Consider the following 15,466-nt stretch of genomic DNA (forward strand, 5'->3'; position numbering starts at 1 on the left):
CGTGACTGGGATGGTGGTCTTTGTAGTGACTGCAGAGACTGCCACATCCACCTTGGGTACCCTGAGCAGCTCCAGCGCATCGTCCGGTAGCGGGTACAACTTATCCATAGCGCGGCTGACTTTCAAACCTAGATCCGGAGTGTCCCACTCCCAGAACAAGAGGTCAGTGACCAACATATGAAAGGGAAAAGAGCGAGCCGGACCTCTTAGACCTAACATCACGGGATCCTCCGCTCCCATACGCGAATCATCCTGCGGGACTTCAATTCCGAGCTCTTCCATAATATTTGGGATAAGCAGAACCAATTCATCTCTCTGGAACAGGTGTACCACCTTGGGATCATCACTGTCCACTGCAGAAGCACCTCCCTGCTTGGGCACCAGGAGCTGACCATCCTGGCCTGCGTCTATCCCCTGAAGGTCTTGCAGGGAAGGGTCTCCTCCATCAGATAGATCCGACGAGGACGAATCATCCGGACCTGCTACGGATCTGAGAGGACGCTTAGACTTAGTGTGCCCCCCCACCGGCGGGGACTTAGGACACTTACGGGATGAGGGAACCTCAGGAGACCTTGCCCCTCTTGCGTTTGGACGCTCTCCATGCCTTGAACATTTTGTGAAAAAACTTTACCAAGTCCGAGGAGAACAACGAAGACGACCTATCTGAGGCCCCCTCAGGATCACTATCCGAAGTATCAGCCCGATCCTCCTGCGACCTGCCCCCCCCCCAAGGGCCCCGGTCGCGGGTAGAGAGGTAGTAAGGAACTCCGTGCTTCCATCGTGGCGCTCTCGGCATCCCTGAACGTTTTCAAAATGGCCTCCGTCCCTGCACTAAGCAAGAATGGATCAGGTGGCTGCGGCTGAGCTGCAAGCCTCCCAGGCTCCGGGGCACTGCGAAGAACTGCTGCTGCCACGGAGATTCCCCTCAGCGGACCTCCCGAGACCCAATCTACACAGATGCCGGCTCTAGAGAGGCGGGTGCGCGTGCTGCTGCACGCAGAGCAGGCCGCACCACGAGGTATAGCCTTGGGCTAAATTTAGCTCCGATCAGCTGAGGTAAGCATGCCAAAAATAGACCGGGCGACAGGGGCCTTCGCGCGAGCCGAAACGCGGCAGTAAGGCAGGCAGAGAGGAGCTGGAGAGAACGCTGGACCGGCCAACCAGAAAAAAAAATTTACCTTTTTATTTAATTTATTTTCACAGTGCTCTGAAGGCTGTGCTGAGCTGTCTGCCACGGTCGAGTGAGCCGGGCTCCCGGGTATCACCTGCCGGCCGTAGCAGTCCCCGGGTCTTCAACCCCCTGTTCTTTTGCCTCTGATACCAGAGGGGATGGTCCCACCAGGACCTGGGAGGCTCAAAGAAACTTGCTGCGCCTTCTGCCGCTGTTTTCCACAACCTCAAGTAAATTTTTTTTTTTTTTTTTAAAGAGCCAGAAACTTCGAAGGCGCATCTACTGGCCTGGCCGGCTGGAGCTGGTGATCCTGATCCACATCCGATCCCTCACCAGGGGCTTGCGGAGGAGACTTGCCTTCATCCACCCCGTCCGTATCTGAACTGTCCATGACAGGAAAAGGACCGGAGAGGGCGTTTGGCCTTGGGGGCTAAGCTCCTGTCCCAGCCCCCAGCGATGGCGGAACCTCACGGGGTACCTTAGTACCCAGGCTCTTTGTTGCTTTCGTGCTTTGAAGGCTTTATGCAGCAACAAAACAAAATTGGAGGAGAACGAGGAAGAAGACTCATCCGAGTCCTAGATCTGCGCTGCCTGCAAGTCCCCCCCCCCCCCCCCCCAAAGGTGCAGCAGGACACGGAGAAAGAGGTGGTGGAGAGCTCCCCTCCCCCAGGGCAGCCTTCTCCTGCTTCCTGAACGATCACAGTAAGGCTTCAGTACCTGCGCTGAGAAGAAAAGGGTCCTGAGGCTGCCGCAGCAATTCTACCCTCCCAGGGTCCATGCGTGCTCTAGAGCTGCTGCGATGCTATTTCGCCGGAATCATCTTCCCCTAAGAGCCTTCCCCTCCCAACAAGCACCTGGTACAAGGTACAAACTCCGGCCTGCAGGCCACATCATGCGGCATGATCCCCGATCTAAATTAGGATTGGGGCCTGAAAAAAAGAACCAGCGCGACCAAGACAAACCCCCGGGAGCTTGTAGGAACTGAAAAGGATGGCGAAAACGGCATCGGAAGGAAGGGGGAGCCAATGGACCTTCTCCACCTGACAAACAGGCTGTGCAGACCCCAGCGCGGGAAATCCGCACACGCGCGCACTGCCACAGGCCAAGCAGGCCGCACCACGAGGCATTTCCCCGGCCTCGATTTTGGCTCTCCCCGAAAAAAGAACTGCGACGAACAGACGGATTTCTTGGTCAAAAACTGGGCCAGGAAAGCGGCGAAAATCAACGAAAAGGCGGCGAAAACAGAGCGGACAAGCTGGCTGAGGGTGAGTGAACCGGTACCCCCCGGTATCAGCTCTCGCCGTGGCAGTTTCAGGGTTCCCAACCCTCTGCTCTCCAGCCTCGAATACCAGGGGGGGATGGTCCCACCAGGACCTGCCAACCCCCTGGGAGGCTACTCGCAGCTGTCCGATCACTGCTCTAACCAAACCTTTTTTTTTTTTTTTTTTTTTTAATTTAAAGGGATCCTTAAACTAAGCTTCCCTTGTAAAATCAAGCGTTAAGAGACTAAAGTCAGGCCAAATCCAACCCTAAACTCAGCACCTCTATCAGACACTAGGTTTTGCATCTCCACCATCTGCTGGAGACAGAAAAATACTGGCAGACACTAGGTGGTACCTCAGGGGTATAGGACAGAGTCCGCAAAGTCTTTTTCTGTCTCCATCTACTGGAGGGGAGGCAAAACCCAGCTGTCCTGGACTGATATGGGTACGTACAGGGAAGTCAGAATTTTTTTTTCAAGTATATCTGAAGCAAAAAACTGTGAGGGAGTCAGAGAGCCACTACATGATTAAAAGGTACAAGGCATGCTCAGGAAGTACAATAGCAGAAAAACGGAATTCTTTGATTCTGTCTTTACTGATGAGGATACTGGAGTCATAACCATACTAGAAACCATTTTTGATGGCGATGACTGACCAACTAAATAAAATCACCATGAAGTTGGAGGCGGTAATAAATGAGATCGACAGATTAAAAAATACGTCAACAGGACTGGATGGTATTCTCATAAGAACAGAGTTTTGAAGGGATTCAAACATAAAACTGCAGATTTGTTTTTACTGATCTGTAACCTATCATTTAAATCATAAAAGGAAAGCAAAACCTTTATATATACTGTATACTGTAAGACTGGGAACATTGTCTCATGATATTGTCTAATGTTCTGTTTTGTTGATCTGTACACACTATTTTCCATGATGGTTCAACAGATTTGTTGAAGGGTATATACTCTATGATTGTCTTGCTGCTTTAATAAAAAATATTTTGCAAAATAAATAAACAAACATAGCCATAGTACTTGAAGTCTGGAACATGGTCAATGAGATACAAATTTTTAAAAAAGGGCTCTGGGGTGATCTGGAAAACTATAGACCAGTGAGCCTGAAATCAGTGCTGGGCAAAATGGTAGAAGCTATCCTTCAAAACAAAATTACTGACCACACAGACAGACCTGATTTAATGGGGAAGAGTCCCTGTACATTTAAGTTCATATAACTGCTGCACTACAAAAGCTGAGCATTACCTGCATGAAGCTTCTTTAGTGTTTCGTAGGTGAAAAAGCTGAGTCCAGCATAGGGAATTACACCCAGAATCGTGGGCGTGAAGCCCCTGTACAGAGTCCGCAAACCTTCCTCTTGCGAGATCCGAATGAACACATGAATGATGTTACTGTACCTGTCACACAGAGAAAGAGCAGAATTACTCAAAGACCAGAAAGAGACACTGAGGAAAATTCAGCTCCCAACACCTGTCTGAACCTTTAGCAGGCTCACAAACCACCGGACTAGTAAAGGCAGCAGGACAACAGATCAGAGAGCTAGTTTTGTAGCCTCTGTTTCTCAGGGTATGAGATCTTTTCTCAAGTCTTTAAATGCACTTCTGTTTATTCTGATACTATTTGGTAATGGAAGGTGGAGGGAGGAGTGTCTTGAGAAGCTGTAGTTTGGTTAAAAAAAAAAAAAGGTCTTTGGAAACAAACCTTTATCCATTTTTTGTACTGCCATAATGTTCTAGTTAATGAAATGGCAGGTACGCTCCAAGGGGTAGATTTTCAAAAAGCGCACCTTCGCGTACTTTTGTTGGCGCATCAGGCGCAAACAAAAGTACGCTGGATTTTAGTAGATACGCGCGTAGCCGCTAAAATCCTGGATCGGCGCGCGCAAGGCTGCCGATTTCGTGTAGCCGGCGCGCGCCGAGCCGCGCAGCCTGCCGCCATTCCCTCCGAGGCCACTCCGAAATCAGAGCGGCCTCGGAGGGAACTCACTTTCGCCCTCCCCTCACCTTCCCCTCCCTTCCTCTATCTAACCCACCCCCCTGGCCCTATCTAGACCCCCCCCCCTACCTTTGTCGGGGGATTTACGCCTCCAGGAGGGAGAAGTAAATCCCCGCGCGCCAGCGGGCCGCTAGCACGCCGAGACGCGACCTGGGGGCGGTTCCGGAGGGCGCGGCCACGCTCCCGGACCACCCCGGGCCGAAACCACGCCCCCGGGCCCGCCCCCGAAACGCCGCGTTCCGCCCCCAAAAGCCGCGCCAATCCGACACGCCCCCGACATGCCCCCCTCGAAAAACCCCGGGACTTACGCGAGTCCCGGGGCTCTGCGCGCGCCGGTAGGCCTATGGAACATAGGCGCACCGGCGCGCAAGGCCCTGCTCGCGTAAATCCGGGCGGATTTACGCGAGCAGGGCTCTTAAAATCCGCCCCCAAGAGCGGAAGACATCAATTGTACTAAAACCAAATGAAAAACACAAAGGGCCTGGCATATACTCAAAGGGTCACCTGCAAGAGCATTTTCAGATTAGCAAGTCCAGAACGTTAACAGAAATAGTAGTATCCAAAATAAAGTGACTGAGACATGGGGGATTTATAAAATCCTGGAATATCCCCCCTTTCTTGGCAGAGGAAGAGCTGCATTAACTCACATATCCTTGCGTGTGACCGCCATACGAGCACGCACCATATCCAAGGGATATGTCAGCGCGACAGCAGTAATACCAGCCAGGGAACCGGCGAAAAGCCTTGGCACAGGTGGCAGTACCCTGAGGCAAGGGAAACAGAGGAAGAAAAAAAAAAAGTCAGTTCATCCTTTCATAGCCATCTGAGAAAGTAAATACATGCATTCCCCTCCCATTTGTCTCACTAAGGGCCTGATTCACACGGGCTTTTCTCCCATTCCGTTTGCACGGAACAAGACCTGGATGACTTAGGCCCCCTACGTAAGTCAGTCGGGCTTCTGAAGGCACCAAATTCCTATAGTACGATGTGGCTGACCAAATTAACAGAGGAAGGGGTCTGATAACACAAGGGTTTATTTCTATTTCAAGCACAACTGTTACCATTACAAGCACAGAGAGAGTAGCATCACATCAATTAAACACTTCATGCAGCACAAATGCTTATGCCCATTCCACACAAATATATCTGAATGCTTCTGTTTTGTTTTGTTTGAGGCTCCCCCTAAAATATTTCAGAGACTAGGAATCCCTAGCATAGAGACTGACTAAGTACATCTGAAATAAGATCTGGAGTTCAAAGGAAGATCTGGTAAGGGAGTAAATATTTACAAAGGCCATATGGAGACCTATGTGAAGGAGTCTTCAGTATACATAAAACAGGTAAGAACAAAAATGCCATGCTGGGTCAGTCCAATGTTCCATCGAGTCCAGCATCCTGTCTCCATCAGTTGCCAGTCTGGATCACATGGAAGTACCCAGCAGATTTTAATGGGGAGATCTATTCCCTGTTGCTCACTCCCAGAATTAAGAGATGGTGATCCCCAAGTCTACCTGGTAACAAGTGTTAATGGACCTGGCCTTGACCACACCCTCTGGCATCAAATACAGCTTAATTGTGCGCAGACTGAAAAAAATACTCTCAAATTTATTTTAAATCTCATTTCCTAGTTTCATGGCATGTTCCCTAGTTCTAGTATTTGAAAGGGTATATTCATTAGCTTGTTCCACTCCCTTGTGATTTTATCAACCTTTATCAAGCAAGTTTGCTTACCTGTAAACAGGGTTCTCTGTGAACAGTAGGAAGAATCAGCTATTGTGTGTAGGTGATGTCGTTTGATGGCACCAAAACGGACTCCGGTCTCAGAGCTCAGATAGCTTTACTGAATAATCATGGGAGTTCCTCAATCCTTTTTTAGCGCTTCAGTCTTTGAGAGTTAATTGACTCTCCATGGAGGCAGGCAGATATTAAATATTGCCACTTCATCCTACTGTCTACAGGTAAGCAAACTTTTCTCTGTCAAAGAGGCATGGCTCAGCCATTATGCGTGGGGAGTTCCAAGATTAGGTTACATTGAAGATGCCACCAGTGGGGAGTAAACTACTGGATGAACAGGCTGCACAAAACTGCTTGGCCAAAGTTACCCTCTCTCCAGGTTATGTTGTTTGTGTGCACCCTTGCCCAAGGAACTAAATCCAAGACAGCCACCATGGAACCCAATGCCTGAAGATAAAACTACACCATGGATCTCTGAATCCTCAATAAACCATGCGCTTGGTTCTGCAGCTTCCAAACAATATCTGTCAACCAGACCCTTTCCTAATGTCGAACCAAACTCCCCGGTACTCCATGGATCAAGATTGAAGCAAGATGCTCTTGTCAAAATTGTAAACCCAGTGCAGATCCTGTAAAAGCTGCTTCACTCTGGTCATTGCCAATTTGCTTTCCTGGGGCAACTTTGGCCAGATTCACCAACTGTCCAGGCACGGGTGCACCAAAATACCTTCTGTGTACAGTGCCACCACCACAACTATCACCTTGGAAAAAGATTTGGAGCCATGGCCAAATAAAAAGGGAGATCCTAACTCTGAAGGTGCCCCACTCCCATTACTGCAAGATATTTATGATGGCCTTCTTTTATCAGGATATGCAGATACACCTCCATCAGATCTAATGACACAAAGAATTCTCCTTGTTGCACTTCTATTATAATCAACCTCAGAATCTCTATCCTGAAATAGAACACCTTCATAACCTTGTTGAGCTTCTTCAGGTCCAGAATAGGGCGACAGGTACCACACAAAGTAAATGGAGTACCGATCCCAACCTCATTGGACATATAGGACCAGAACCACCACCCCTATATATTCAAAAGCCAAAAAAACATTCTTACAGCTTCCCCTTATGAACAGATTGACAAAGGGAAACTATAAAGTGTCTGTAGAAAGGAAGGGAAATCTCATGAGCATAGCCATCCATGACAACTCCCAGGACCCACTGATCCAAAGTAACATGGACCCACTTCCAGTAAAAGGCTGACAACCACCTGCCTAGATTTTGTACCAGATAGTGGCCTCCCACACTTCATTGGAAGATCTGAGACTTCTAGGAGTACCCGAGTCTCCATCCTTACTTCCCTTCTTGGAGTTCCCAAAGGACTGGAATCTACCAAAGGGCTTAGACCACTGGCCATGGACCAACCCTCCCCAGCTTCGCACACTTGCAGTCCCCAAAGTGGTTCCAAGCCTGAGCTGGCCACAACGTCCTCTTAGGCTTGTCTTTAGGCAACCGGGGAACTTTCAGTTCTCCCCATGCTTTTACCAGCTTTTCTAAATCTTCTCCAAAAAGAATTCCATAGAAAGAATGTTGGGTCCACCTTGCCTTGGAAATTGAAATTGTTGACCAGTTATATAGCCACAGCACATGACGGGCAGCTACAATGGAAATGCTACTCCTAGGCAAAGCCTGGACCAATTCATGAGGTGTCTGCCATAAAGATTGCTCCTAGTGCCATCAGAGCTGCATCCTCCAATGAGCTTTTCTGTATGTACTTACACAAACAATCCCGCTCCAGCAACAATAGCGCTGCACACAGCAGCCTCAAAAGCCCACTTAAGCCCAGTTTCTATCTTCCTACCCTAAGTATCCTTGAAGGCAGGGCCCTTTTCTACAGGAGTAGTAGTCTTCCCAGAGTCAGCCTACATTAATGCACTCACTTGAGGAAATGCTAGCTCTTCCCTTTCCTGAGCCAGGAGGGGGATACAGTTTCACCATAGTCTTACCCCCTTTAAAATTTAACTCTGGGGAATCCCATTAAACAGATCAAATCCTTATGCCTTGAATGTTTTCCTTAAACTTGACATTATAGGGTGGTCTTCTGAGTTAGACTCCAATCCTCTTTTTTTTTTTTTGTTATGGCTAGTGTTCTTAGGGACTGTGAAATTCTAGGAGAAAGATCCTCTCTGTGGCACAATCAAACCATGGCTGAATTATCCTCTTCACTGCTACTTTCCCTGAAAACCTTAAGATCCACAAATGTCAGATCCAAAAGCACAGGATTTTCTCCCCTCCAAATTCTAACATTTCTTAATTCTTTCACTCTGGATTTCCTAGCAGGAGCTCCCGGGGAGGGGGTCCCATAGGAGAGAAAGCAGGAGCTTCACTCCGCCCTATAGATAAAGGCCCAAAAACTCAATGGGAATAAACGTCCAGGAAGAGGAAGGAATCACATCTTCAAGTGAAGAAATGGGAGCTGCTCCTCTTGGAAGTCCATCTAGAGGAGCTACGGACCAGAACGCTGCAGCATTTGAGACTGCCAGAACCAGCTTAGGAGGCCCCTTGCTCTGAGTTACTCCCTTCTTGTGGATCCAATATGGCCAGTGTTCTTACTTCGGCAGCAGGAAGGCCTGCAGATGACCCCCAACCAATGCAGCCCTTCCAGGAAAGATGACCCCGCATGATACCCACACTCCCTCTTCTCACCACAAGATTTACAAAGGCTTCCTCCTCCTAGTGTCCAACAGTGCAATCCATATACACTGCAAAGTACTGAGCACTTCCCATGTTATTGAAGAAACCCCACTGCTTCCTCTCTTGCCTCAGCCTGTAGTCCCTCAGACAGCAAATCTTTCTGCTGCTTTCTGATTTCTTTTTATTCTCTCTTTTTATTTATTTATTTTTTTAGGTGAGGAGAGACTGCAGAAGAGAGAAAAAGCATGGGGGAAGAGGAGTAATTTCAGTAACCATAGTTGGGAAAACCCTGTTCCAACAACTGAAAGCCCCCTGGGTCCACTGGCTGTGCTCAGCTGAGGGAGAGAGTACAAGACTTTCACCTAAGTTGCTGCCATCCAAATTTCTAACTTCTTCACCAGGCCTAACTAAGCTCCAACTCACAGCAGGGGATGCTTTCCTGCCATCTGCTGGAGACAGAGAATACTGGCAGGCCGAGGTCAGCACAGAAGCCTATAAGGGGTGATAATAGCAGTCCTAGTCTCAGATACTCCACTGTTCACCTCTCTCCTTTGGGAAAACTGACCCTTTAGTCTTTCTCTGTTTCTTAGCCTTTAACCAGTTACCAGTCCATAATAGGACACTACTAATCATCTCATGACTTTTTAATGTCCTCAGGAGTTCCTCATGAGGGACTTTATCTAAAACAGATCTACAGACAGTATTATCCACATAGATGTTTTAAAACAAACATTTAAATTCATTAATAAGATTCAGAGGGACATATGAAGACCAGAGTCAAGAGCAGGTGTCCAGGACCCTGAAGACCAAACAATTGAAAAAAAAATCAAAATGTTTTCCAGTCTAAAATCTACTCCTGGCAAATAAGCTTTTTGGGGCCAATAGTCATTAGAAACCTTGAAAGTAGTAATTGCATTCCCCCAAACTTCTCAGGAGGATTCATCAAAAGAGTTATAAAATTCCAGCATTGCACTAGTTGCCACCATACACACAGAAGTAGAGAGATTCTTACTTTCCACGGAAGCCGAAGTAATCCGCTAGGATACGCTTGTACTGTTCGTGGGAGCCAAACTGGAGCGCGGCGTACGGGATCACACGCACCATAGTGGCAGAATTCCCCCGCCACAAGCTGAATAACCCGTCATTCACATAAGTGTGGTAAATCAGGCGATAGGCTTGCTACACAGAACAGAAAGCACAGGATGCAATTACTTTCTTGGCGCAGAAGGGACAAGACCATGATTCAACCAGATTGGATCTGCCAGACCCCATGGAGGAAGATATCAATTTCAAGAGAGGAACATACTTGCTGAATATAAAAGGAAGGTAGTATCCATTTTTACCCTTCCTCCATGTCCCAAGGCCAAAGGCTTAGCACTTGAAAAGCAAAACAGAATACAAAGGTAGTTTAACATCAATATATGTATTAAAGCAAGTTTGCTTACTGTAAATGGTACTTTCCATAAATAGCAGGATGACTTGGCCATGAACTGTAGGTGATGTCATCCAGTGGCACTGAACGGATTCATCTCTTAGCCAGCAGAGCAAATGCAGGAGTTCCCACGTGGGCGATGTCTCAAAAGCCTCTTTAGTCTGTATTATAGACAAATATAGCTAGTCAGTCTACTTTCCAGGGAGGTGAGTGGGCATCTCATGGCTAATTCATCCTGCTATCTATGGAAAACACCATTTACAGTAAGCAAACATGCTTTTTCCATTGATAAGCAGGCTGAATTAGCCATGATCTTGGGAGTCCCAAGCTGAGGGTTACAGCCAAGTGTTTACTGAATAAGCAACCCAGAGTCCACCATGGAGAATAGACTACTGCAAGAAGGTTACACAAAAATCACTTGTCCAAAAGGTACTGTCAAGTCCTTAAAAGGTTTTTCAGACACCAACAGGATGTAAAGATGTGAACGGATGACCAAGCTGCAGCTTTGCAAACATACTTGAAGGGTACTACCCAAAAATGAGCAACAGTAGAAGGCAGAGATCTGAGCTGATGAGCTTCAACCGAGTCTGTGATCTGCAATCCTGGGAAGGTGTAGCAGTGTTAAACGCATTCCACTATCCAGGTGGACAACGTACGTTAGGAAACTGGCGCCAAGTCTGTTAGTGACATATACAACAAATAGATGCAAAGCCTGGTGATGCGGTTGAATTCTTTCCTTATAATAGATGAAGACTGCTTTACAATCTAAGGCATGAAGGGCTCTTTCCCTTTCCTGCACACACAGTCTCAGAAATAAGGTAAACAATATAATGGATTGATTGATATGAAAAGCTGAGATCACCTTTGGTAGAAAATTTGGGTGAGTGAGAAGATTACCCAATTGTGGAAAAATTGTATGTACGGCAGATAGCAGACAAGAGCTTGGAGCTTGCTGACTCTTGCAGCCGGAGGTAACTGTAGTGAGGAATGCTACTTTCCATGTCAAGAATTGAAAAGAATCCTTCTGCAGAGGCTCGAAAGGTGACCCCATGAGTTGAGGAAGGATAACATTCAAGTCCTGCGGAAGTTTTTTTTGCCAGGGACTAAATGTGGCACAAGCCTTTCATAAAGTTAGATATCAATGGATGAGTAGAGATGGGTTTTAGTGTGTACTAGAATGAGGTAAGCCACTAAGGTGTTGAGGTGTACTTTCACCAGCATGCGGCAAGGCCAGAGTCAGAAAGGAGGAGCAAGTACATTAGCAAGTGCTTAGGCTCACATGAAAATGGATCCAAGGGTTTTTGTCTGTATCATTTGGAATATCCAATCCATTTGAAGGTATAGCGCTCTCTGGTGGACAGCATGCTAGCTGCAACCAAAATGTTCTCGATCGCTCTAGACAAAGATGAGCAAATACTGAGCATTCAACATCCAAACCACTGGACTGAGGTACAGAACATCTAGATGATAGTGTTCCTTCATCCTGAGTTAACATAGAATCTGCCCCAGAAAGTTGTATGAAAGATGCAAACTATGGCCGTCCAGGCCACGCTGAAGCTATAAGAAGCAAACTTGCAGCAGCTTTTATACTGCCTTGGCAATCAGTAGTAGTGGTGGTGGAAAAGCATCCATGAAGCTTGTCCCCCAATCGAGGAAGAAAGCCCCCAGAGCCAGTCTGAGATCACTGGGGAGAACGGAGGAAAATTTGATTTAGTTTTGTTCTCTGTTCTGACACAAACAGATCAGATCAGCAGCCAATCTCCAAAATGAACAGTATCAGGCCGATACTGTAAAAAGTGCAGGAGAGCGGGCGCTCTGTGTTGAGCGCCCGCTCTCCCGATGCACACCCAGGCACCTCTCCTGGGCACACGATTCTCTATTTAAATGAGGTTGTGCACTAATAAGGAGGCGCAAGGGACAATAGCGTGTCCCTAGCACCTCCTTATTAGCGGTAGAGGCAGCTCAATTTTACCGCCATCGGTTTTTCATTTCATTAAATTTATTAATCGCCTAACACTACAAGGCCTAGGCGATATACATTGTAAACATACATAATAATAATAAAAACGGAAACATAAATAATACACTCATATGTATAAGGTTTCATAGAAACCATATCATATTTGAACCCGCAGACAGCCATGGGTTAGGAAAACTGATGCCGGTAAAATTGAGCTGCCGTTTTTTTTAACCCGCTGACCAGCGGGCAGATTTACAAAAATCTTTTTGTTTTGTTTTAATTTTAGGTTCCTTCGACTTAATATCGCTAGGATATTAAGTCAGTGGGTGTACAGAAAAGCAGTTTTTTCTGTTTTTCTGTACGCTTTTCCGGGTTGCTTAGAACTTAAACGCCTGCCCTTGGGCAGGCATTAATTTCTGAGAGTAAAATGTGTGGTTTGGCCGCACATTTTACTTTCAGTATCCCGGGTGACTAATAGGTTCATCAACATGCATTTGTATATGATGAGCACCATTAGTTTTCAGGGATCGGCTGCACGTTTGAAGTACTATTACCCCTTACAGTATAAGGGGTAATAATAGTGCATCGAAAATGCACAGCCAAACTGGTGCTAAATGGGGTGCTCGGCTGAGTGCACCATACTGTACTGGCCTGTATGTCAGTTGTCGATTGTTGCAAAGACCAGTCATATGGTCAGATTACTCTGCCAAGGTGATCCATCAACATGTTGGGAGATTCCCAGAAGATAGAAGGCTTTTGCACACTCCCCAATCCAACACGTTCTTGCAGAGTGGCCATTATTCTGCACCTTTATGTTTGCTGATCTAAAAACATAGCACTATATTTACAAAAAAGCACAAAAGGACCTCTAAATGATAGCCATTAAATAACCCATATGGATAGAAAGTCCACAATAATTATAATCTATCATGCTGGTATCCTACTTCATGCAAAGCAGCCTTTAGAATTTGGCAAATATACAATATTTTAATCATTTACCAGACTTCTGTGCTGTAAATTTCTCTTTTTCTTTTTGAATTATTACACTTCTCCAGTTGTCATCCGAAATATTCACGGTCTAATCTACCAGTCGGCCAATTTCTAAAGATTAAAACAACTCTGTTTTAAGAAAGATTGTTTAAAACCAAGCAGAAGATTTGCAACAGAGGTTCCTTCGGCAGGGTTATCCGCCAAGGATGGTCCATAAAGTCTACAAGAGAGAGCCCGATGGGAAGACAGTCAGTAGAAAAATGAAGAATCTAACATTGTTTGTGAATTACTGTACACAACACAAACATATCTGGTTCAGCAGATTATTAAAAAATACTGGCACAGTTTGGGTGTTCACTCTGCATTTCAACAGTATTTATTTATTTATTTATTTAGAATTTTTCTATACCGACATTCTTGAACAAAGATATCAAATCATATCGGTTTACAATTGAACAGAACAGTGGCGGCTATGGCGTTACATCGAACGTAGAACATTGAGCAATAAACATAGAACAGGTCAACAATTCAACAATAACAAATAGTGAAATGCTTCATCAGTGAATAACATAATATATAGAGTAGCAACAACTGGGACGGCTGTGTGTGTAATGTCAAAATATGTTTAATGAAGTGTCATTATGCAGCTGCATAGTGGATAAGGCGTAGTGCGATCATAAGGCATAAGGTAGCAATGAGAATATGGCTGTGTGGTGGAGGGAAGGAAGAGTATGTAGAAAGGAAGGATGAGAGGCATTGAATCAAGATTGGCAGGATATAATACGGAAGTAATGGGTGATTAAGTCTCCTTAAAGATCCTTAAGGATCGAGTGTCTCCTTAAAGAGTTTGGTACGGAAGAGATGGGTGCTCAAGTGTCTCCTTAAAGTCCTGATGTGTCTTATGCCCCGAGGTTACCTTGTGACATGTTATGTCTTTTGACCCGTGTCTGAGTAATGTTGAGATTCAGGAAAGGCTTGTCTGAAGAGCCATGTTTTAAGGTGTTTTTTAAAAGTTTGGAGAGAGGGTTATTGGCGAAGCTCGGGTGGTAACGAATTCCAAAGGCTGGGCCCGGCTGTGGATATGGCATGTTTTCTAAAATTGGTTTTGATCAGAGGTGCGTATAGGGATCCTTTGTAGGCGTTTCTAATAGGTCTAGCAGAAGTTTGAGTTCGGAGTTGAGAGCTTAATGTGAGGTGTTTTTAAGACTCCCAGTCATGGGGGTTGCTGTGAATTTATCTATTCATTGGAGACATAACTTGGATGGAATCCCATGGGATGATCTTAAATCATGGAAAAACTATCGTTGGGGGGCGCTGTTCCGCCGGCAACAAAGATGGACACATGAAACCTGAGCTCTCCCTCCCAGATCTAAATTTGAACTACTTAAACTAATTTTAGCACCCGATATTTCATCAGGTGAAGCGGCTACAGGCTCCTGAACTAGCAACTATGGCGGCGAAAAGAAAAACTGCAGACTTAAAGCAGTTTTCTTTTACCAAAGTGCCACTGGAGCTGACTGACTTTCCCACAGACAGGTGAGAGATGAGATTCGGGGGTGGTTTATCGAGTTTCGAGCGGACCTCAAGAATCATAAAAAAAAGAACTGCTTGCCTCAATTTCAGACCTGCATGAGGATTTTGCAGCACTGGGACAGAGAGTTGATGAAGTTGATGCCAGGAATGATAGCCACGCAGCAGCACTGAACACATTAAATATGCAGCAGGGACACCTAGAAACGGAACTCACCACAATGCAAGATAAACTTGAAGATCTTGAGAATCATACACGGAGGTTAATCTGTGAATTAGGGGGGATGCCTGAATCTCCAGCATATTCTAATGTCCCAGAGGTAGCTGAGAAAATCTGCAGCTTTATACTTATGGGAGGAACCTTATAAGATGGAGCAGAGCCTGAACAAACCAGTGGCATAAAATTGGAGAGCGCACACAGAGCTCTTGGACCAAGATCGGACGCTAAACCACAAGACATCGTGCTTTGCTTCCATAGCTACACCCAAAAGACTTTAGTAATGGACGCAGCTAAAAAGCATAAATACCTGGATGTGGAAGGGCCATCCCATCGCCCTTTATCAAGACCTGGCCTCCTCTACGCTTAGAAGGAGGTAACCTTCTTGAGAAATGAAAACAAAATACAAATGGACTTTCCCATTTGGATTACAGTTTGTGGTGAAAGGGGCGTTGCACAGAGTT

At 46.1% G+C, this 15,466-nt stretch overlaps 1 protein-coding gene across 3 annotated transcripts in view; it reads right to left on the reverse strand.

Moving 5' to 3' along the window:
• Positions 1–15,466, reverse strand: part of SLC25A42 (solute carrier family 25 member 42) — a 126,311-nt gene that overhangs the window by 32,892 nt on the left and 77,953 nt on the right. For all 3 annotated transcript variants that reach the window (XM_029613850.1, XM_029613852.1, XM_029613851.1), the window contains exons 6-8: positions 9,886–10,052; positions 5,093–5,209; positions 3,696–3,847 (exon numbers count right to left, since the gene is read on the reverse strand). In XM_029613850.1, coding sequence (XP_029469710.1) covers positions 3,696–3,847; positions 5,093–5,209; positions 9,886–10,052 — 436 coding nt within the window. The remainder of the gene's footprint in view (positions 1–3,695; positions 3,848–5,092; positions 5,210–9,885; positions 10,053–15,466) is intronic.

This window comes from Rhinatrema bivittatum, chromosome 8 (assembly GCF_901001135.1).
Source record: "Rhinatrema bivittatum chromosome 8, aRhiBiv1.1, whole genome shotgun sequence".
Taxonomy (NCBI): Eukaryota; Metazoa; Chordata; class Amphibia; order Gymnophiona; family Rhinatrematidae; genus Rhinatrema; species Rhinatrema bivittatum.